The sequence below is a fragment of the Gopherus flavomarginatus genome, chromosome 8, assembly GCF_025201925.1.
Source record: "Gopherus flavomarginatus isolate rGopFla2 chromosome 8, rGopFla2.mat.asm, whole genome shotgun sequence".
NCBI classification, from domain to species: Eukaryota; Metazoa; Chordata; order Testudines; family Testudinidae; genus Gopherus; species Gopherus flavomarginatus.
The window spans coordinates 71,266,133-71,287,741 of NC_066624.1; the positions used below are offsets into that span (position 1 = coordinate 71,266,133).

Below are 21,609 nucleotides of genomic sequence, written 5' to 3' on the forward strand. Positions count from 1 at the left end.
TCAGATATAATGTGGTAAAGCAGCGGGGCTCGGGTGGCGCTTTAAAAGGGCCCGGGGCTCCCTGCTTCTTTATTGTGTTATATCCCAATTTGTGTACTATCGGGTTGCATTCTATCAAGGTAGAGGTGCAGGTGGTTTCAGTTTCCATAGCTAACAATCTGGTACCTCTCAAACAACCGCGTCAGAGAACAACCCAACCCTGTAAATAAAAAAACAACTAAGAAATCAGAGGTAAAAGATTTTATTAACAGGTCAGATTTCTCTAAGAGACAAAATATACAAAGCATTTTAAGTTTTGTTACTAGACAACTGCTGTTTTGATCCTATGAACTGTGATTACTTTAGTTCACGCTAAAGAACTAAGGCCTTGTTCTTAAGTTCACGGATTGCACATAGTTAGCATATTTAATGACCAGTTAAAACATGCAGAAACAGAAGGAAGAGGAAAAAAAGTTTATATTTCCACCTGAGTGCAGGTTGGCTGAAATTCCTAAAAGCAAAAATAAATGCAGGGCTTAAATTTACCAGTTTGCTGTATTTGCATCAAGCAAACTGATATCTGCTCGTTTCCCTCCCCCACTCCCAATATACATTAGTGATCCACTTTGCAAAGTAGGGTTAGAACAAAAGAGACAGAATTTTGTTTTTTGAAAATTTAATTATACATAAAGCTCATACCCTACTGGTGTTGGGGGAAACATACCTTACTAAGCTGTGTGAGTTGTACAAGACTTTTCATTTTCCATAAACTTAAACATTAGAGTAAGTCTAAAAAGTCTGCATTCTGATAGGTTAAAGTTTAACAATTCCTTTCATAGGCTTATATAAAAAATAACCCTCAATCTCTCAGGACAGACAAATTACTGTTGTGCTGCATGCTTGCTGAAAACTTCTGCTTTTGGTTTCATATAATTAAGTCACAGCATTACTACTTTAAAGTTGTCTATCACAAAACATCTCTTTTTCTGGTTCGGCTGAGTTAATGATTGTACTTGCTTTTACTTTATCTTTCCTCTTTCTAAAACATCAAGCTCATTTCAACAGATGGGGAACAAGTCCAGATTTGCTGGAAACCAGTTAAAAAGATGGTGCCAATTTGAAATTCACTCCATTCACACAAGCAAAAACAAAAACCTGTCTGCGTTTCAAGGGCCTACTTAATTATATTCATGGAGCAGAGGGAAAAATACATAATCAGTCTACAATTTTTTTCTTTTTGCTGATCAATAGACATGAGTTCAGTTCATACTATTTCTATGCATATATTGATCAACCAAATCTTGGTCTTGTTTCAATGTCTATGCAAGGATTCCATCACATTTGTAGTTCAACATTTTAAATATAGGTGTTGAGTGGTCTCTTAACATGCCAGTTAATTCTGCAAGATTGTACATGGCTAGACAATACTTATTGGCATAAAAATAGCCCACATAAGTGCTTGCGATGCTACAAAAGGAGGACTGTTTCACACTATACAAGAGAACTCTCTCAAAAAACACAGACTGTTCACGCTGATGTTGCTACTTCTACAAGCTCTGAAGCTGGGGTCACTGCTTGTGCTTGTAAAGGGCCAGGGAACATTAAAGATCCTGGGCAGGTTAAAGTAAGGAAAATGAATGTAAATAAACCACCACTGAAAAAGCTGCTTAACTAGTATATTAAGATCTTCAAAGTCCCCAAACAAGCAGACCCCCTTAACATGCCACTTGCATAGAAGTGGAGGCAGAGAACTCTGCCAAATTTCAATGAAGGGCTGTTCCTTGCTCCTAGCATACAACCAATTAGCTGGTCTGCCTCCACGTCCCATGAAGAAGAGGAGTACCCCATAGCTCAGACTGTCAGACAGAGAAGGGACATGTGAAATGGGATAGGACCACAGGCCTGATAGTGTGAGACTAGTGGAGACATTGAGACAGAAAATTGGCCTGGAATCTTTAAAAAAAAAAATATGGATTTTAGTAGTTAGAACTGTATGCGGCACGTTCTTAGCTGGTGTAAAGTTTCACAGTTCCATTGACTTCAAGGATCAGTTAAAAGGACTGCAATGGAGTGATGGCAGTTTACACCAGCTGAGGCTCTGCCCCTTTATTTACTTCAGGAAAATATATGGAAAGTGAAGGCCTGTCTGTTCAGTATAAAAATATAAATGTCTGTGCTCAGTATGTCAGGCTAACTGCTGAAGAAAGTGTCCTCCTGGTGAAAATATCACAACGTGCTATCAAAAGTCACCTGAAGTTGGGCCCATTATTTTGCTGGGATATATACTTGTGTACCATTCACTTCTTTGTGGTCATGAAGCAATGACACTTGAATCAGTCTCCATTCAATTTAGTCACTCTTTTTTGCCTTTGGCTCCTTTCAGAATCCACCCTCCTCCTCCCCACTCTACCCCTACCTGCAGATCAGCTGAGGTGCACAGAATGGTCAAAGGGTACAGAATCAGATAGTCCTTGCTCAGAAAAGTACACTGTGAGATCATTTCAGAGCAATACGCACAAGAAGTGTGTAAAGACTCCATCTGGTGTTTGTGAAATAGGCTCTTAGCAGGCACGCTCACTGGATGACTTAGAACAAGAATTTACACTAAGGGTAATTAATTAGTTTGGCAGAAATTCTCTATGTGCAGAACTTCCCTAGATGCAGCATTTGCAAACCTCAGACCTGTATTCTTACTGCATCTAACAGCATTCTGCTAGTTACTACATCCAAATGGTAACCCACCTTTAATGGCATTATTTTACTTTGGCTTTTCTGTGCCAACATGATGTCTGCATGAAACCACCTACTGATTCCAGCAGAATGAAACATTTCTACATTGCAGGCTATTTCTTACCCTCCGTTTCCATCCCCACACTTCCCGGAGCACGCATCTTCCATGACGGGATTCCTGTCCTGCTGTGTTCACAAATGGCTGAGTCTATTCTGAGTTGCATTTTGGTTTACTGTGTAAATTTAAGCCCAACAAAGAGTCCCAGGTAAGTAGTACATACTGTACAGAGACAAGAGTCCAATGTATAATCACAAGGGATCTGAGAAGTTAGTGCTGCCCAAGCAGGGGAGAGAGTGAAAAAGTAAGACAGATTATCACTTCTAAGGACATGATCCATTTGTGCAAGCAAAGCAGAGGAGGGTTATATCTGAAGAGCTGCTTCATGACTTTTTGCAGATAACAGTTTCAACCACAAAAGTGTTTTCAAAGTGGTGAATGTGATTACAGTTTCCAGCCTCACGTCGATTGATACCTAAAAGAGACCAAAAACAAAAGCCAAGTTAGGATGGTTGCATTATGTAGGTGTGTCTGGGATGGGACAGAAAAAAAAATCAGATGAGATGCAAACGACTCTAGCATGCTGAAATATAACAACTGTATAGCAACAAGGAAAGCCCTGCAAATTCACTGCCCCTGGAAAACAGATTGGTAATAACCAGCCCACAATCCTGCAATAAGAACCAAGTGAGTGGAATCGCTTCTCAGCTCCTTAGAGCTCTGGCCAAGTGTAGTATCTGTTTTTATTAGTTTAATCCCTGCACCGGAGTGAAGCCCTTACTACCCAGTTCATTCACTAGACTAGCCAGGGAAAGTGACAGGGAGTAATGTGGAAAAGTTGATTTCAGTGTACAGCTTCTTAATATTAGCTCAAGAATCAAGAGATAGTATGACTCAAAAGAGACAGTATGACAGGGCATCCAATGAAGCTAATAGGTGCTTAAATAACTGCCACCCCAGTTTAAGTTTCCATTAATTCAACTGTTCTGGAGTAAGTTTGAGTCTCCTCAGAAAACAAATATTGCACACTCCAGCATTCCTAATACCTTAACAGTCTTCTGCACTGCAGAAGCTATTTTCCATTATAGTTTTGCATGCCAGCTATCCACACTGCTGCAACAAAGCATGTGATTACCTATTTTTGTATCTATATCTATCAGCATTTCTAGAATCATAGAATCATCACAGTACCCATTTACCCTTGTTGGTGCAGTAAGTTAATTGAGATAGGAAGCAGGAAGTGATAAGTGTATTTTGTTCCAAAAGAAGATGTCAAACAAATATTTTAACGCGTAGATGAGGGAAGAACCAAGCTGAGACTCCCTGGGATAAATGGAGCCTCCAGCTATGGAGATTCTAACCAACATGCTAAAAGGCTTGCAAGCCTCCTCTTTTCCAGCCTGTCAAAAATCTAATCTGATCCAATCAAACAAACATATTACAACTGTAGGAGAATAAGGACTTTGGATAGTGAGGCCTTAGCTACACTGGTGTTTTACAGCGCTGTAACTTTCTCGCTCAGGGGGGTGAAAAAACACCCTCCTGAGTGCAGCAAGTTACAGCGCTGTAAAGCGCCAGTGTAAACAGTGCCCCAGCGCTGGGAGCGCGACTCCCAGCGCTGTAAGATAATCCCCTCAGGGAGGTGGAGTACCTGCAGCGCTGAGAGAGCTCTCTCCCAGCGCTGGCACCGTGACCACACCTGCACTTCAAAGCACTGCCGCGGGTGCACTTCCGCGGCAGCGCTTTGGAGTTTCGAATGTAGCCAAGCCCTGAGTAAGTTAAAAATGCTGGGGTTAAAAAGCTTTTGTGGCTACATTAGCTTTGAATATAAGGCACTCACAGATGAATTTCTTCACATTGCCTTAGGGACTAAAATAGTTTAAGGGCTTGTCTATACCTGAAAATAAATCCAGAATAAGGTTGGGTGTGATTTTAAAGCAGATTAACTATTCCTGACTAATTTGGTGTACAGAAGATTTTATTCTGGGATCAGTATGCCTTACTCCAAATTAGCTTAAAACACTTCCAAAGTGGAATAGTTAATCAGGAATACCTATTCTGGAATAAATCCCAACACAGACAATGCCTAGTGCTCCCTATTCACCACTTCTTCAGTCTCACTATTTTATTAGAGGTGTAAACCCCAGAGTAGGGCTCAGTTAAAGTCTATTTGCAGATTTTATCTGCTCTCAATAGCTACCACTGAAGTGGGTTTGTATTAGAGATGCATTGCTAATACTAGTTCAGTCCCAGAAGCTGTAAACAGACAGCTGGCTCTTACAGGCATTTTATCAATTTCTCTATTAGGCTAATACACACACTGGTAAAAATTCCTGCAGCAGCCAGTACACAATTACACTGGAGCTTCCAATGTCACTAATGGGGTGGAGATGCACAGGTATTTGCAACAGTGGGAAAGTTTTGAAAAGCTTGTGGCTATTCACAAAGAGTTTGTACCTCTCATCACCATGAGTCAATCACAGCAGTTGTGAAACAGTGGAAAACAGGGTTAATACAATCAAGCACCACAAGGATCTTACGTCTCCTAGCAGTCCTCCGCTTCAGCCTGTAAGTCTCTTTCCCGCTGCACAGGCGGTAGATAAAGGAGCCAAGCTGCTCCATGTCATTGACATGCTCTGTAACGATCATCTCCTCTTGGATTATGTATGTCTGAGGCAGGTACGTTCCTTTCTGAAATTACATTTTTTTCCAAAAAATAAATAAAATCAATTTGATAATCCAATCTGAGCCCCTGCTGCCTGATTTTTAGCGGATTAATATTAATGTTTTTTATAATAAAGATAATGGGCTCGCCAATTGATCTGTTCAGATCTTGTCCCAAAACAGAGTTTTCCAAGGACCCTCAGTATGTATGACAAGGACACTGAGAACAAAATACAGCCTTAAAGACTTTTACTGACTGTCAAGATTTCTTTCTCCACTCTGAATTTATGGGTATAAATGTGGGGACCTGCCTGGACACTTCTAAGTCTAATTACTGGCTTAGATCTGGTATACACTGCCACCACCCAGAATTCCAGTGTCCGGGGCACTCTCTGTTCCCCCAAAACTTCGTCTCTTCCCTGGATTGCCTTGAGGGACTTCACCTATTCCCTGGTGAACACAGATCCAAAACCCTTGGATCTTAAAACAAGAAGAAATTTACCATCCCCCTCCTTTCCCTCACCAATCCCTGGTGAGTCCAGATCCAATCCCCTTGGATCTTAACACAAGGAAAAATCAATCAGGTTCTTAAAAAGAAAGCTTTTAATTAAAGAAAGAAAAGGTAAAAATTATCTCTGTAAAATCAGGATGGAAAATGCTTTACAGGGTAATCAGATTCCTATAGACCAGATGGGCCCCCCCTAGCCTTAGGTTCCAAAGTTACAGCAAACAGATGTAAAATCCTTCCAGCAAAAAGAAACATTTACAAGTGGAGAAAACAAACATAAGACTAACACGCCTTGCCTGGCTAATTACTTACAAGTTTGAAACATGAGAGACTAATTCAGAAAGATTTAGAGAGCCTGGATTGATGTCCCATCCCTCTCAGTCCCGAGAGCAAACAACAACAACGATAAAAAGACAAACAAAGACTTCCCTCCACCAAGATTTGAAAGTATCTTGTCCCCCTATTGGTCCTCTGGTCAGGTGTCAGCCAGGTTTACTGAGCTTCTTAACCCTTTACAGGTAAAAGAGACATTAACCCTTAACTATCTGTTTATGACACTGACATAAATGGAATAGTAATCAAATGGAAAACAAATCAACCAGAATGAAAAAGGAAATAGTATTGTTCTAGAGGTACATGGTATTATTTATTATATAAACTTCCAAGATTAACATAGTCATACCCTTCCTTAATTACCAGGTGGTAAGAAACAAAAGGACCAACCTCGTCTCTGGCATGCCAAAAGAGTGACAGTTCAGGTTCCTCAGTTCTCAAGTGGAAGATGAAAAACTCAGGAGAAGTGAAAGAGCTAGAAAGCTACAGAAAAAACCAAGAAAACCTAACCTAAAACTAACAACTCAACATGGTGGCTTGCCCCTCTTATAGAGCCTGAGCACTCTGTGCCCCCGTTTCCACGTCCAAACTTAATTTCCTCACCCACATAATATTGGGGGGCATTTAATCCATAAAATGGCATATTCGTACATATTAATGACAATTAGTTCCTTCTCACATCTGTTATTTCTAGCCTGAACTAGGTTGTGGTGGTTATTTCCATGTTCTTTGTGGTGGACCTCTTAAGTGCAATTGGCAGGTCACTTATCTAAGCTAAAGGTCACAAATGTATGTATGCTAACCTGATTTAGCTCATACAGGATGTGGCATGTATGTTCCTTGCATTACTGCCAAAAATACCCTAATGCAAAGCTATACATCTATTATAATAAAACAAACAACAAACCCATACAAAAGGATATAATAAAGCTACACCCCCTTTAGAGACAGCCGTGATATCATATTGAGGAATGATCAGGTATTTGTGTGAGAGCTATATTGGCAATATAAGAGATCAGGAGGAAAATTTGCTTGGGAGCTTCAGAACACAGACTCAAAGTTAACTGTGCCTTTATTTGAAGATTAATTTTTCATTCATTGTGACCTTTCACTTAAGTCCTTCATTCAGTCTACATTAACTCTTTTTAAATCCTCTGCTCGCCATCAACCCTTACTTCTACAAACCTGATAGAGGCCAATTTAAATGTGGTCAGAAAAAAATCAAGCAGTGATAGTGAGTTTTCAGATCCTAGGCCTTTAATTACCACTTGCCAAAACACTGGTTATCTCCTTAGAGAATGAATGGGAAACAGGTCATCTTAACACAGTGCTGTGCTGCTGGACTGGCACAGTTTACTGGATCAATAAAACTCTCTTGCAATACTGCAGTATCAGTCATTTAGTGGAAGTTCTTAAATGCTAACACAACAGTTCTATAAAAAAGTTAGGTTATTGATTCACCTGCATTAGAGGAAGAGAAAGAGACTGCATGACGGGTTCAATTACTGGCACAACTATCATGTTAGTATACAAGGATGGAGAGCAGAATTCCTCTTGTCCCCAATGTGTGGGAAAGAGACAGTCAATCTAGTTTCTTCAGTTTTTAGATTTAGTTATTTGTGGGAGCTAAAACAATTGAGCACCATTGTTCCTCAATCCTAGGACTTAATTATGAGGCCATGACATTGTTACCCATTTCTTTTCAAAGGGCTGCTTATAAGAGAAAAGACAAAGACAGTTTTATGCATCTTGCCGTAGGAAAAACAGATCATCAGGAAATGTAGCTATTCTGAAGCTTTCAATATGCAACCACTTGGACTGACAGGTTCTTTGTTGGTTCATCTAGATTGATCACTGCAGCATGGCAGGGGTACTTTGCCACAGACATTTCAGTTCCGCTCCTCTAACTAGAGGAGGGTTCTTAGATTTTCTCTCTCTCTCAATCTACACACACTGACCTGGAGAGACAAACAGAGAGGACACAATGATAATTTCATCTCTTTGCCCATTCAATCCTAGCCTATCCTGTGAGGCAGCCAATTAGTGCCTTTTTGTTGACTGATTTTCACGTAGACATCAGTCTAGGAACCATACTGGGACCCCCAAACTTGTTTCACAGAGATCCAAAACAGTCATCAGATAACAACAAGTTTTGGTCAATGACGACTTCAGCTGGACTCAGATCAGCAGACCAGATGTAAAAGGCCGTCCGCCCCAGGACCAACCTGAGTCATCCAGTTCCCTCAGTAAGGATTTTGAAAAAGAGAGAGCTTCCTGGAAGGGAGGGGGTGTTCCAACATTTATCAATCCAATAGGTCACCAAGACAGGTGCTCACCCAAAAGGGAAGGATTTAAAGCTGGGCAAACCTAGGTCTATATTTAAAACACACGTAGGGCATCATTTTAAAGATACACGTGCAAATGCACATACAAGTCAAGCATCTATCCGGGCAAATGACTGATTATTCAGCTAAAACAGAGTTTTACACACAAATATCCGATTTGCACATAGTTTCATTCACATCTTGAATGTCAGACCTTTAATCTTGTGTAAGAAAAAGTATGTTACTGCCTCTGTAATTTAGCTATATGTAATGTAATTTGGCATTTTCGTTGACTAGATTTAATACTAGCTTTTCTGTTTCTCTATTGTTTTGTTATGCAGTCAACAATGCTGGGTCCTCCTTTTCCTTAGACTCTTATCAACATACGTAAGCTTGTCTTTTCTGGTTTTTTTTCTACCCTTGGGACTGGTTACATTTAGTGATAAGAGAATATAATAGGGAAACAAACTAAACTGTCCTTGAAACCTGCTACAATTATATAATCCATAAAGGGTATCAGAGCATTTCCTCTCTGCTCTTAACAGATACAAACCTAAGTAGGGGGAGATAAAAATAATCTTATACAAATTTATACATGCCTGAGTTACCACACTGTCTGCAAAAAAAATAAGGTTTCAGTTAAACTCTGAAACCGTAACTGTACACAGAAATATAGTCATATCCGACGCCTGTTTTCACAGACACAGCAGTTTCTTTTCAAGGGAAAATTCTAATTGACGCACAAGAGCTAATTCAACAGAAGTCTGTTAAAAAAAAAGCATACCTTCATGTTAGCCAGCAATTCCCAGAGATTGCGAGGTGGCATCACAATAGTGGTGTTCAGTTCAATGACATAGCATTTATCCAGGGCTATGTCATGATAGGCAGTCAACCCCTAGATCCAAAACAGAGAGATCTTTCTGATTAGTCCAAAGGGAGAGTGAACTAAAAATTACAAAACCCTACAAAATGGGGTGGAGTAGTGGCATCATCCACCAATAGGATCCATTAAAGACTAAATTCATACTATTTAACAACAAAAACAAAAAAACACCCACTTACCACAATGATCCCCTTTGGGGCAAAGCCCCAGATTCAAGTTATCTAGAAAAATGTTACTTAAAATAGACATTAAGTTTTTGCCTCTCTATATATCTTATCTGTCCACAGCCTTGACAATCCCTTACTACACTTCCCTTCTATAACATCCAGCAATAAAGCCCTTACGCACGGGCGTAACTTTAAACATGTGCTTATACCTACCCCTGTTCAGCAATGCACTTGAGCATTCACCAATAAAGAGCACAGAAGCTTGGTTCAGGTATACAACAAACACATTAAAGTTAGGCAACACTAGCTCCTGTGGTGTTTACTAAAATGGTATCTTCCATGCCATCAAAAAGCACCTTATCTCCATGTGCAGTTACTATTTCTTTAAAGCTTCAGCAAAAAGTGTAGCAAACCAATGAGGCAGAAAAGAAATGTCTAGCTTCTTCTTAAGGCAGAATTTAAGTGCATGCATATGTTGGTGAAGAGGGGGGTCGAGGTGGGTAGCAGTAGGATACTATGGACTACACAACCTCAGACAAGTGTTATGTGTAGAAAAAAAACAGATGTCAATGTCATTATGTTCCTCTGGACACTTACAGATCAGATCCTCAAGCTATGGTAAAGCAAAGCTCTAATGACATCAATGGACCTACAGTGATTTACACCCACTGAGGATCTGGCCCTTTATCCCTTGAGTTGTTCCGGAAGTTGCTCCTTGAATTAAGTCACCATTTAGGTAGAAGGGAATTAAAACAAACTTGCAACACACTGCCAACACACTCAGCCACGAAAACAGTAACAATGTGAGTATTAGGAAGGGCAACAGTCCCTCTCATTGTAACAGTCACCAGAAGGAAGCTGAAGATACAATACGAGGAAAGGACGGCAAGTTGGAATTGAGGATGTGTTACTGTAAAAGGGTTATTTTGAACCCTGCAAAACTAGGAATTCTGCGAAGAAAACTCAGCGCATCCTTGTGGTGCGTTATGCTATTACACACACTAGTGGAATGCAGGCGAGTGTGAGAGCAGCCTGGGTTTATACCAAGTCATTAAACTTCAGATATTTGACATCACTGCTTGTGCAGCTACCATACCACCTGCTGCATTAGCTATTTGAGCAGTAATTACATAAAAACATGAATATCAGAGGGACTCATTGATCCCAGACCATTCCTAAGCCTGACTTCTCCCATTACTCCACAGAACACGTCTCTATTTGGTCTCTCTCTGCACTGTGGTTTGATCTACATACTCAAGCAGGGCATGGCTGAACCAAACACTTTCAAAGAGTTAGCCTTATATACTGTATGTGGGAGGTTAGTGAACTGGATCATTACTGAATTTATGGGATTTAGAGAGACCCCATCTGTACAATCTAGTCATCTGACTCATTTAACAGCGGTGGCTTTGCACAGCCTTATGTGAGATACAGATTCAATGTCCAGTTATGTGTTACTTGTGCTGCTGGGGTTGGGAGTAAAGCAGAAGCGACTCACTTAAACCTCAAGAAAGAGGCTATGCAATGCAACACTTGACAGGAACCTCTGGTCAATTATGAACTGATGCCAATGGACTTGAAGGATTCCTGCCCAGTAACACTCAGCTGAAAAGATGGTGGTTGTGACAGTTCCTTCAGCAGGTAAAGCAATGGAAATATTGGGGGTTCTTAGAACTCCAACAGAACCTGGAGGCACTTAGACAAGAATCCAGAGTGTGCAGCTCCTATGAATATGGCCACGATGCTATACTTAAGTCTTAAAGGTGCATTCAGAAACCAAAGCTGAGTTATGCACTCAAACTCATAACATCAAAAGTAAAAATATGAAAGATAATAAATTACTTTGAGCACCAAATTAGGCCATGGAACTCAGTGCTCAGGACATTGAACCAAACAGCTTGGGACATTTCACATAAGGTCATACGTAGGAACAATATCACTTCTCGTTCTTCAGGGCATAACATGATTACCAGCAGATGATTAGGAACATCAATGATCAGGAACAAATTTCCTGCATGGTTTAGTATTACACAATTAGGTGATTAATATTTTCTGTGCCTTCCTCTAAACTCCTGACATTTCCCACATTCAGGGGAAAGAGTCTGGTGGATGATTAGTCAGTGCTGGTACGGCAGCTCTCATGTTTTAACAATACTAACGAAAAACCATTGCCTACAGAAATTCCTCACCTGCTGGAAATCGTGGATTATATCTGCAGGGTCACTCCCCCCAAACTGGGGCACTGGGATGTTGATCTGCTCATAGTTCTCCTCAATGTAAATCTTCACATCCTCATGCAACTCCAACTGCCCCTTAAATGGTGAGTAGAGAGAGTCTTCGAAGAGGACCCCACAGTGGAACACGCTCTCCCGGGGAAGCTGTGGAAACTAGAACAAAGTGGAGATGGAACATACACAAAACCCATTATAAATCTCATCAAGAAACAATGCTTTGCATGGCACTGAAGGAGGGCACAAAGAAACACCACTAAGCTTGTTTCAGAGAACATGTCCTTGAGAACATTTAGGAACAAGTCTGTCAATGTGTTTTATTGGTCGGGTCACTGAAGTGCAAAAACACCCCTCATTAGTAGCTGTTTTCTAGTCCTATAGAAGCACCAGAGCCCTCCCACCCATCATACAAACCCAAATGGAACAGTTTACAGCAGTGTTATCTTCCTCCATAGAACATAAGCAGAGAGGTTCAATCTAACTGGACTTGCAGTTTGCACACTGCAATGCACCAAAACCATTAGGAATTTTCGACTTCACTGTAGACATGGTTTCACTCTACCTCAATTCATTACAAACAGGCACCACTGGACCCCGTTTGTTCATTAACCCATGGCATATAAAAACAAAAGAAGGATAAAAGGATGTCTGATCACCGTGACCAGATGGGCAAACTGCAACCACCTAAGACATTGCATACACAGCCTTGATGCCAGGAAGCACCACTGTCAATGTTCAATGGGCTTCTCTCTGTTATTGGATATAAACTATCCTTTGCTTTTGCATGCAGCCAGGGGCGGCTTCAGGCACCAACACGCCAAGTGCGCGCCCGGGGTGGCAAGCTGGGGGGGGCGCTCTGCTGGTCGCCGCAAGGGCGGCAGGCAGGTTGCCTTCGGCAGCATGCCTGCGGAGGGTCCGCTGGTCCCGCAGCTTCAGCGGACCTCCTGCAGGCGTGCCGCAGAATCTGCGGGACTGGGGACCTCCCGCAGGCAAGCCACCGAAAGCAGCCTGCCTGCTGTGCTTGGGGCAGCAAAATACCTAGAGCTGCCCCTGCATGCAGCACACAATGAAGATGTCCAACGTAAAGCCTTGAATGGATCATCTTACACTTAGTGCTATTCAGCAAGCAGATCACCTCCTTTTGTTCAGATGTTGTCCATCACCCAGTCAATGGTCAGCTTAAATGTTATGCGACATCAGGCTTTTGGAAACCAATCCTGACGTAAAAATAACCCCAGCAACTGTGTCTACGGGTAAGATGTGAAAAAATGGTCAGAAATTTGTCACAGGGTTTAAAGCTCACTTATAAAGACAGGTGGAAATAATTTATTTGTATACCTGAAAATGAAGATTAAAAATTAATTTTGCAGCAAGGAAATGTATTGAGCAAGGGAGCATACAGAAGACTAAATTGCTGAGTGGATAAAAGCTGGACACACAGATGCTGCAGTCCTCAGAGAATTAATTTGGTAATAGCTGTTCAACAGACAGCAGGCCTCATCACAAAGCCCTTATACAGCTATGACTGGATGTATTTTTGGCTAGAAGTTCAGCTAGCAAGAAAGCTATGCACACTGCCTCTTAAAATGAGGGCAAGGGATTTTTCTTTTTTAAACAAAGTATGTGAATTCAGTGCTAATGAAAATGGTTGGGGGAGGGGAAGTCCTCCTTTCTGCTTCAGCACAAGCACAGAATGTCCCACAAGAGCTCCATCAATGCACTTCAGTCTGGAGTCTTTGAGCAGAAACCATCAATCACACACAGATCTGCGTTCTTATTTTATATGGACAGCTTAGATTGTGACCTGAATGGGGATCTGAATCTGGGTCTGGGGCACTAATCTACTGCAATTTCCCCTCACCCTGCCTTGTCGAGCGTCTAACCCTTATCCAGCCATTGCTGTCTCCTGAGCAATCACCTCTGTCCTTTCTTCCATGCCACATGCTATGTGTGGTCTGACCCACCTGAATTATCCACAAGGCTCTACTCCCTCAACTTTTAAGATCTCTTTTTCAAAATCCCACTTTGAATATGCTACCTACAATGACTAGATGATTTGTACAGAAAAATCCCTTTGTTGTTCCTCTTCCCTGACTTCATTTACTTGTCTGTCTCATTCATTGACTGTGACTCCTCAGTGCAGGGGCCATCCCTTCCTGTATATTTGGAAAGTACTTAGTACATCAGGGCACTACCACCAAGCAGCAACAACTGGCCACCAATGGGGTAAAAATTTTCAAGTCAAGATTGAAAGAGCTGGCAGGTTTTGCCCTAGAACTGTAAACTGTAAATAAGCTACATTCCCTCCTTCCCCAAAGCAACTGAATTCTGGTTGGCCCACCCAGCACACCATCCTAAAAGTCAGCAAACGTTATATTTTACAAGTCACATTTTCAACAAAAGAATATGATTAATTCGTCATCCTCAAACATTTCTATGGAATCATTAGATAATACTACTTATTTGCCACAATATAGAAGAGCTGAACATTCAAGAAGTTTCAGAAAGAATCCAGCTTTCATATTAAATAGAATTATATTGGGAAGCAGTGTTGCCAAGTGGTTAGAGCACTCAACTGAGACTCCAGAGGTCTGAGTTCTAATCCAAGCTCTGTCACTACCCTGCTGAGAGACCTTGACCAAGTCATTTCACATGTCTGTCCCTGGTTCCCTTGTCTATTTAGATTTAAGCCCTTTGAGGCAGGCACTGTCTCTCTCATTATGTATCGATAAAGTGCATGGCACAATGGGGTCCCTAGGAATTACTGTAATATTAATAATACACCAATCTCTTTCTAGAGTTGAGGGCAATCTGACCTACATAACAGAAAACTCCTCTCCCCTACCCCCACCCTCAGATGCATTTTTAAAGGGGCCCTCACGTGTATATTCTTTGAAGTGTATTGAACAGCTGCTGTTTAACTGCTGTGCACTTAGACTAGGAAGGAGGCACCTAACAGAAGGCACTCAATTCACCTAACTCCTGCAGGCTTCATGGAAAACCCACACTGATTTTCCAATAGCATTTCCTATTGTGCTTTAGTAGTAGTATTTACTATGTGTACTGCAGCAGGGCCAGAAACCCGAGTCCCATTGTGCTAGGTGCTGTACATACAGAAAGTGTCTCTTAAGATCTGTGTTCTTTCCAACCTCTTCTGTTCCTTCCTAGCAAAAACACACTTTAAAAATGGTTTATGACTAAGACCAGTAAACTTATCTTTGTGACATAGGAGTGACAGGATATTTACATATACCCTGGAAAAACAAAAGGCTTCTGGACTGTGTATTCCTGCTATTCCGTATACAGGTCAGATTGTATAGAGCCATGCTTATTTTGTGTCCACCCAAGTAAGTGCATTTGTAGGTGTGAACACACACACGCAGCCCAACAGGAATCAGCAAAAGCCATGTGCATTTGCATATAAGCCCAGACTAGCTTCATATATTTGCCTATGCATCTACTTTGCACATGCACAATCACATGCAGACAAATGCACGTGAATCTACTTGCTAGAAATCAGTCTCAATTTTGAACGTAATCTTAAAGCAACTTCGTGTATAAAAGACATGTACTGCTCCTGCTGTGTGTGTACTGAATGATACAATGGGCTATATCAAATGTAACTGCTAATCACAAGACAGAGATATGGATAGCTTAAGCAAAGCCAGTTATATTGTGACATAGTACAGAAAAATCAAAGAGAATTGTGTTAATGTTTTATGCTGCAAGAAAAAGTTCTGTTGGTTTTGAAAAGTTTTCATGTACTCTTCAAAGCAGGGACTGTCTCTTATTGTGTGTCTGTGTAGTGCCCAGTGCAATGGGGCCCTGATCTAGGCTGGGACAGATAGGTGCTACCATAAAAAAGTTTGTTTGTTTGTTTTTAAATAAATGAGGCAGGTGTTGTGGCTGCTTAAATGTATTTGGGGAAGAAGGCAGGAGAACTGGAATTTTCAGATTGTATAGTACCTGGGTAATGAAGAAATATCTGTAGACATACATGGATGCAAAAACAAGGCCCAGGAGCAAAACAATGAGGCCCACAGTCAAGTAGCATAACCCACTGAGAGACAACCTCCTTGTTTGCACTGGGGGAGACTGCTCCTCCTCCTGTGAAAAGAAAGAACAAAAACATTAGTCAGATGATGTAGGAGGCTATCGGAAGAGCAACAACATGTTGTTTAAAGCCCACGCATGGTAATATGAAGCACAGCTAATAAATGCAGATCAGGGTCTTTCAAGGTAATCTCACATGGGTATCCTGGGAACCTTATGTGACAATATCATTCCAGTAGGGATGACAAGGGCACATTTCATACTGTTTCCTATATATATGTACACATGTACACACACATTACTCTCAGCAAGCTGGACAGATTTCTAGGGATTCACCTTTTTTATTATTTGTGGTAAGTCTCAACAACAAAGCAAACAGGAAAATTATATAACTAGAAGTTATGAAATAAAATGCCTGATAAATGTAAGTGCATTTCTCCCATATTTGTGCACAAGTTCCTTTTAAAAAATATGAAAATCAACTGAAGAGCTGAATTTTTCAGGGACAGTCCTTGGAGTAAATAAAATAGAGGACAGCGGATACACTTGTTTTAAGGAGCTGCTTAACGATAGGGGTGCAATGATTTTATCAACCATCTGTGTTCAACACATTATCCTAGCTCCCACGAATCATATTCCAACACACCTTTAACACACACTCAAGGTACATGGGACTTGGAACAAAAGAGAAAAGTGTTTGGAAAGGAAATAAACTCATGTTTCAGGGCATTAGTCAATCTCTGACAGAGGTCGGAATAAACTTTCCCTAAGTATAGATTATTCAATTTCCCACTTCAAGGACTTTAGCACTTTCCTGTGAAGCAGCTGGCTCTGGCTGCTTTTGGATATTTGACCTGATGGACCAATATTCTGATCTTGTATGACCACCAATCCCTCCCTCCCCACTCCCCCAAAAAATCTCTAGAACCTTAAGATAGAGGACATAAGGACACTTAGAATCCTGAACCAGGGGGATGAAAATTGACAGGCAGGTTTAGAGGTGCTCAGATTTCCAAAAGGAAGAATGTAAAGCTACATTCCAGGTAAACAAGCAGATAATGCAGATTGGAACTGTGCACACACTTTATTTGTGATAAGGAAGGGATGGAATCTCTCAACAGAAATAAAAACTGATCCTAAGCACTTAAAAAAGGACTGACTTTGGTTGGTCTGAAGAGTGTTACAACTTGTAGGGCAATACGAGACTAATTATTATTATTTTTTAATAAAAATCTAGCCCCTTTTTGTATCTAGAACCTAGACAAAATCATAGAACATCATGCTCTGTGCTCCAGGGCTGGTTGTGCAGAAGAATGACCGAAATCCTACTGACAAGTACGTGCCAGCATTTTATATTCTCTCACATGTTGTTTACAATCTTGTTTTATGCAAAATGTCATGTTAACTTCAAAATCCATTACAAATCCAAAGGGAAAAGGTGAGATTTACCAAACGGTAGTTAGTGGGATGATTAGCCATGCAAACAGAGGAGTTGCTTCTTCTTTTGTATGGCTGGTATAGGGCACCAACTACAATGTCACCTGAAGTTGATTGTGCTAGATGACTACACCAGGAGTAGCAGAATTTATTGCAGAGATGACCAATATGTCCGTGGAATGTCAAACCCAGGAACCTTCTATGTGGGATCCAGCACAAGGTACTTATTTTTAAAGTCTTGTTTAGCCCAATCTGCTTTCCAAGCCTTAAGTCCTGCAAGTCTTCATGCTTCATGCAATCAGGCTGTGATCAGAAGGCAGCTTGAAAAGCAGATTGGGCTAAACAAGCCACAGCAAGAGCTGTCCAAGTTCCTTCTTCCCCACCAGAGAAATAAAAAGCATTTTGACTTTGACTTGAGACCCATCCCCTCCCCTTCGTCCACTACTGAACTGCAGTAGAACCATCTCAAGCCTTGAACCCATAGATCTTCCTTCCCCAAAGGCAAAAGTGGTCTTCCTGGGCAAAACCTTTATAGGCCTGGATAGCAGCCCTCTATCTTAGTTCAAGTCAGTGGGGCAGATTCTCTGCCTCACTCTGTTCCCTTTGTTCTGCTCAGGAAGGCTGCCCCTTCCTAGCTGGAAATTCCTTTGGTATAGCATAGGCCAAATGAGATGCAGAGACAGTGTTGCCAGTTCCTACACCATCCTCCCCACAACCTCCAGTGCAGAGGGGCATGTCAGGAAGAAAAGAAGGACAGTTACTATCTGGTGTATGTTAGAGCAGCCTCTAGGCTGCACTAACTTGTCTCCAGGAAAATGGCTGGCCAGAGAATTAGGGAATTGTCACCGGCTCTGATAGTCCCACCTCTACCATGCCAGTCAGCAAATAATCTGCCCTTATGCTGTTAACCTCATTTTTATACAACTTCACTGCACGATTAATTCCCAGATGATATGGATCAGACAGATTTTCTACTTTTTTAGTATTATTACAGGTATAGCTGCAAAGACAAGAATGTGAGTGGCGTCAGATGAACTGCAATCCCCAAGCACCTTCAGGAGAAGCTAACCTAAATTTGTTTTCCTCGTTTGCACAACACATACAACTTCGCAATACATTGCCAACTCCTAACACTGTGGGATCAGCGCATAATCAATTCTGCACTGCTTCTTCATCAAGAGAGTAAGGAAGTTGAAGAAAATTTAAGCTCTCTCCCGTGACAGAGTGAGCAGTTCAAAGCAGTGACTATTCAAAACCAAACAATCACATTTATAAGGAAGTTAAGGGATCTCTACCAGCAATGCTAAGGTGGGAAAAACATGCTACATGGCAACGGCCTTGACAAAACACACTTTGCTGATTATTAGTGCTCACGGTCATGATGCAGAGAGAGTGAGGGTGGGAAAAAAAATGGTGGTCCTGTTACTAAAACTTGAGCAACAACAGCCAAGAAAAATGTTAATGCTTATGGGTGAATTACTTGAAACAAGTGCCAGGTTCCTGTAAGAGATAATGCATCCATAGCTTTCTCAGCAAGTTGCCTCTTGGAGAGGATGAGCTGGAGTGTGAGCATTTGGAGAGGATTCAGAAAGATCAAAGCACATAAAACTCAAACTTAAAGAGAGTGTTTTAACGTGAAAAACAATTGAACCGGGCAAATTTCCCTCATTTGCCTTTTCACAGTGCAGCGAAAGTAGACTTGCCCTGTGAGAGGAACAGTATAACAGGCTGCTCTCTCTAGTGCAGAGGTGGGCAAACTACGGCCCACGGGACCATCCTGCCCAGCCCCTGAGCTCCCGGCCAGGGAAGCTAGCCTCGACCCTTGCTCCGCTGTCTCCCCTCCCCCACAGAGCCATGCCACCATGTGGGCAGTGCTCTGGGCAGTGGAGGTCCCGGGGGCAGTCAGGAAACAGGGGGCAGTTGAATGGTTGGGGGGGGCAGTCAGAGGACGTGGAACAGGGGGCATCGGATGGGGGTGGGTTCCCAGGGGGCGGGGATGTGGATGGGGTTGGGGCAGTCAGGGGACAAGGAGCAGGGGGGTTGGATGGGTTGGGGTTTCTGAGGGGGGTAGTCATGGAGTGGGAGGAGGTGGAGGCCAGGCTGTTTGGGAAGGCACAGCATTCCCTATTCAGCCCTCCATCCAGTTTTGCAACCCCAATGTGGCCCTCGGGCCAAAAAGTTTGCCCATCCCTGCTCTAGCATATAACACAAAATGGAATTCTGATCTCTACAACGTATCCCTGTGGCAAGATAAAAATGCTTCGAATTTTGCAGAAGAAAAAAAACTAGCTTGATTTGGGAAAAGCAAAGAAAGAGCAAAGCCAGAGAGTAAATGAAGAAAGTAAGGGTACGCGAGGAAAGAAGAGCAAGGCTCAGTCAGATAAGTTAAAGATGCTGCTTTTCAGTTAAAGGAGAACTATTAACCATGACAAAATACACTGTAAAGATCACTTGCCCCACCTATCATCTCAGCCCAGAAGATTAAAAACTTGCAAGGTGAGAAGTAGTATTTGTCACCGTGAACAAACTGACACTTATTTGCTTTTAAATTACAATCTGCATTTGAGCCTCTGGGCCAGAGGCAGAGTCACTTATGAGACAGATAGAATGGAAGCTCTTGGAAAAACTGGTGTACAACCTGCTTTAACCACATCTTTAAACTTCAGAAAAAGAATCCACACCTGCTATTGGGCTGTCAACTACTAGAGTCATAAGGTATGTATGTTCTCAGTAACACCGCTACTTCTTGTATTACAAAATGAAAATTGCCCATTACACTCTAAAAAAAGTCATCGCAGTTGATTCATTAACAGCTTCTTGCCCTGAGAACGTTTGACTCTCTAACATGGAAGCAGTTTTTCCTTTAACTAATCTTTTAATAAGAAAATCAGTCCATTTCGAAATTAGACATAGCACATATCTCAAAGGGAAACAGCACACTATTGGGAAGCACAGTAACATATCATACAGTATTCTTTACTGCAAGTTTTGCAGGGCTAGCATCCTCCCCACCTTTCATAGTTCTAGCATTGGGAAGCATTTTTTTTTAAATAATAATAATAATAATATATAAAAAGGTCTTCCAAAAAAAGAACCACTCTCTTGGGAGGTCAATATAATAACTCGACAAGGTTAAAAATGTGTCAATACTTTGTGTGCAAATTTCTGTTCATCAATATTTATTTTGCTGACTCATGTAGGACATCAGACCAGATGCTGCTCATTAGCTCAAGCCCAAGAGCAGTCTGAGGGGAAAAAGTGACCTAGGGGCAGCAAGAGAAGGGCCTTGAGGGAGAAGCCTTCCGAACAAGCCAAGTTCAGGAGAAAGCTGAGACTGAGAGTCAGTTTAATGGAAAGGCACACCACAGGAAGGGGACAAGAGTTGGACACTAACCCTGGGCATGGCTACACTTGCAGATGTAGTGCGCTTTGAGTTAAACCAGCTTTCGCAGAGTGCAGTAGGGAAAGCGTTGCAATCTGTCCACACTGACAGCTGCAAGCGCACTGGCGTGGCCACATTAGCAGCTCTTGCAACAGCCACAGAGAGCAGTGCATTGTGGTAGCTATCACAGTGTGCAAGTGGCTTCAGCGTGCTTTTCAAATCGGGGGAGTGGAGTGTAACAGGGAGTGTGTTGTGTGTATGTTGGGGGAGAGAGAGTGGGTTTTGGAGGGGCTGAGAGCATGTCAGCATGGTGTCTTGTAAGTTCAGACAGCAGCAGACCCTCCCCGTCCCCAAACCGCCTCTTTCTCTCACACACAGCATTCCACAGTAATTGCTGCTTTGTCTCAAAGCAGATAAGCATGCTGGCTGTCCAAAACAGATCTTTCAAAAGGCATATCCATATTCCTGCAATGATTACAAAACATGATAAGAGTGGCCACTTGAGTTAAGGGGATTATGGAACGTTTCCGGAGGCTGATCAGAGCCCAGTAATGCAACACCTCATTCACACTGATGCCCAGGCGTTTCAGCCAAGGCGCACCAAGCATTAATCTTCTCGCTGAGGTGGGATACCAGGAGTGCTCTAGCCCTGAAGTCAGAGCGCTCTACCAGGGCTGCCCAGAGGACAGGGGGCCTGGGGCAAAGCAATTTTGGGGGCCCCTTCCATGAAAAAAAGTTGCACTATTATAGAATATTATATTCTAGTGGGGGCCTGGAGCAAATTGCCCCACTTGACCCCCCCCCGGGCAGCTCTGCGCTCTACGTGCCATGCCAGTGTGGACGGGGAGTGAGCTAGGGCT

At 42.0% G+C, this 21,609-nt stretch overlaps 1 protein-coding gene across 3 annotated transcripts in view; it reads right to left on the minus strand.

Moving 5' to 3' along the window:
• Positions 1-225: 225 nt before the first annotated feature.
• Positions 226-21,609, minus strand: part of ITM2C (integral membrane protein 2C) — a 50,207-nt gene continuing 28,823 nt past the window's right edge. The window contains exons 2-6 of one of the 3 annotated variants that reach the window (XM_050964156.1): positions 15,844-15,984; positions 11,836-12,024; positions 9,381-9,491; positions 5,308-5,458; positions 226-3,242 (exon numbers count right to left, since the gene is read on the minus strand). In XM_050964156.1, coding sequence (XP_050820113.1) covers positions 3,151-3,242; positions 5,308-5,458; positions 9,381-9,491; positions 11,836-12,024; positions 15,844-15,984 — 684 coding nt within the window. In that variant the 3' untranslated portion in view covers positions 226-3,150. Of the gene's footprint in view, positions 3,243-5,307; positions 5,459-9,380; positions 9,492-11,835; positions 12,034-15,843; positions 15,985-21,609 lie in introns of all 3 variants that reach the window. The other 2 variants (XM_050964155.1, XM_050964157.1) reach the window with 2 other exon arrangements.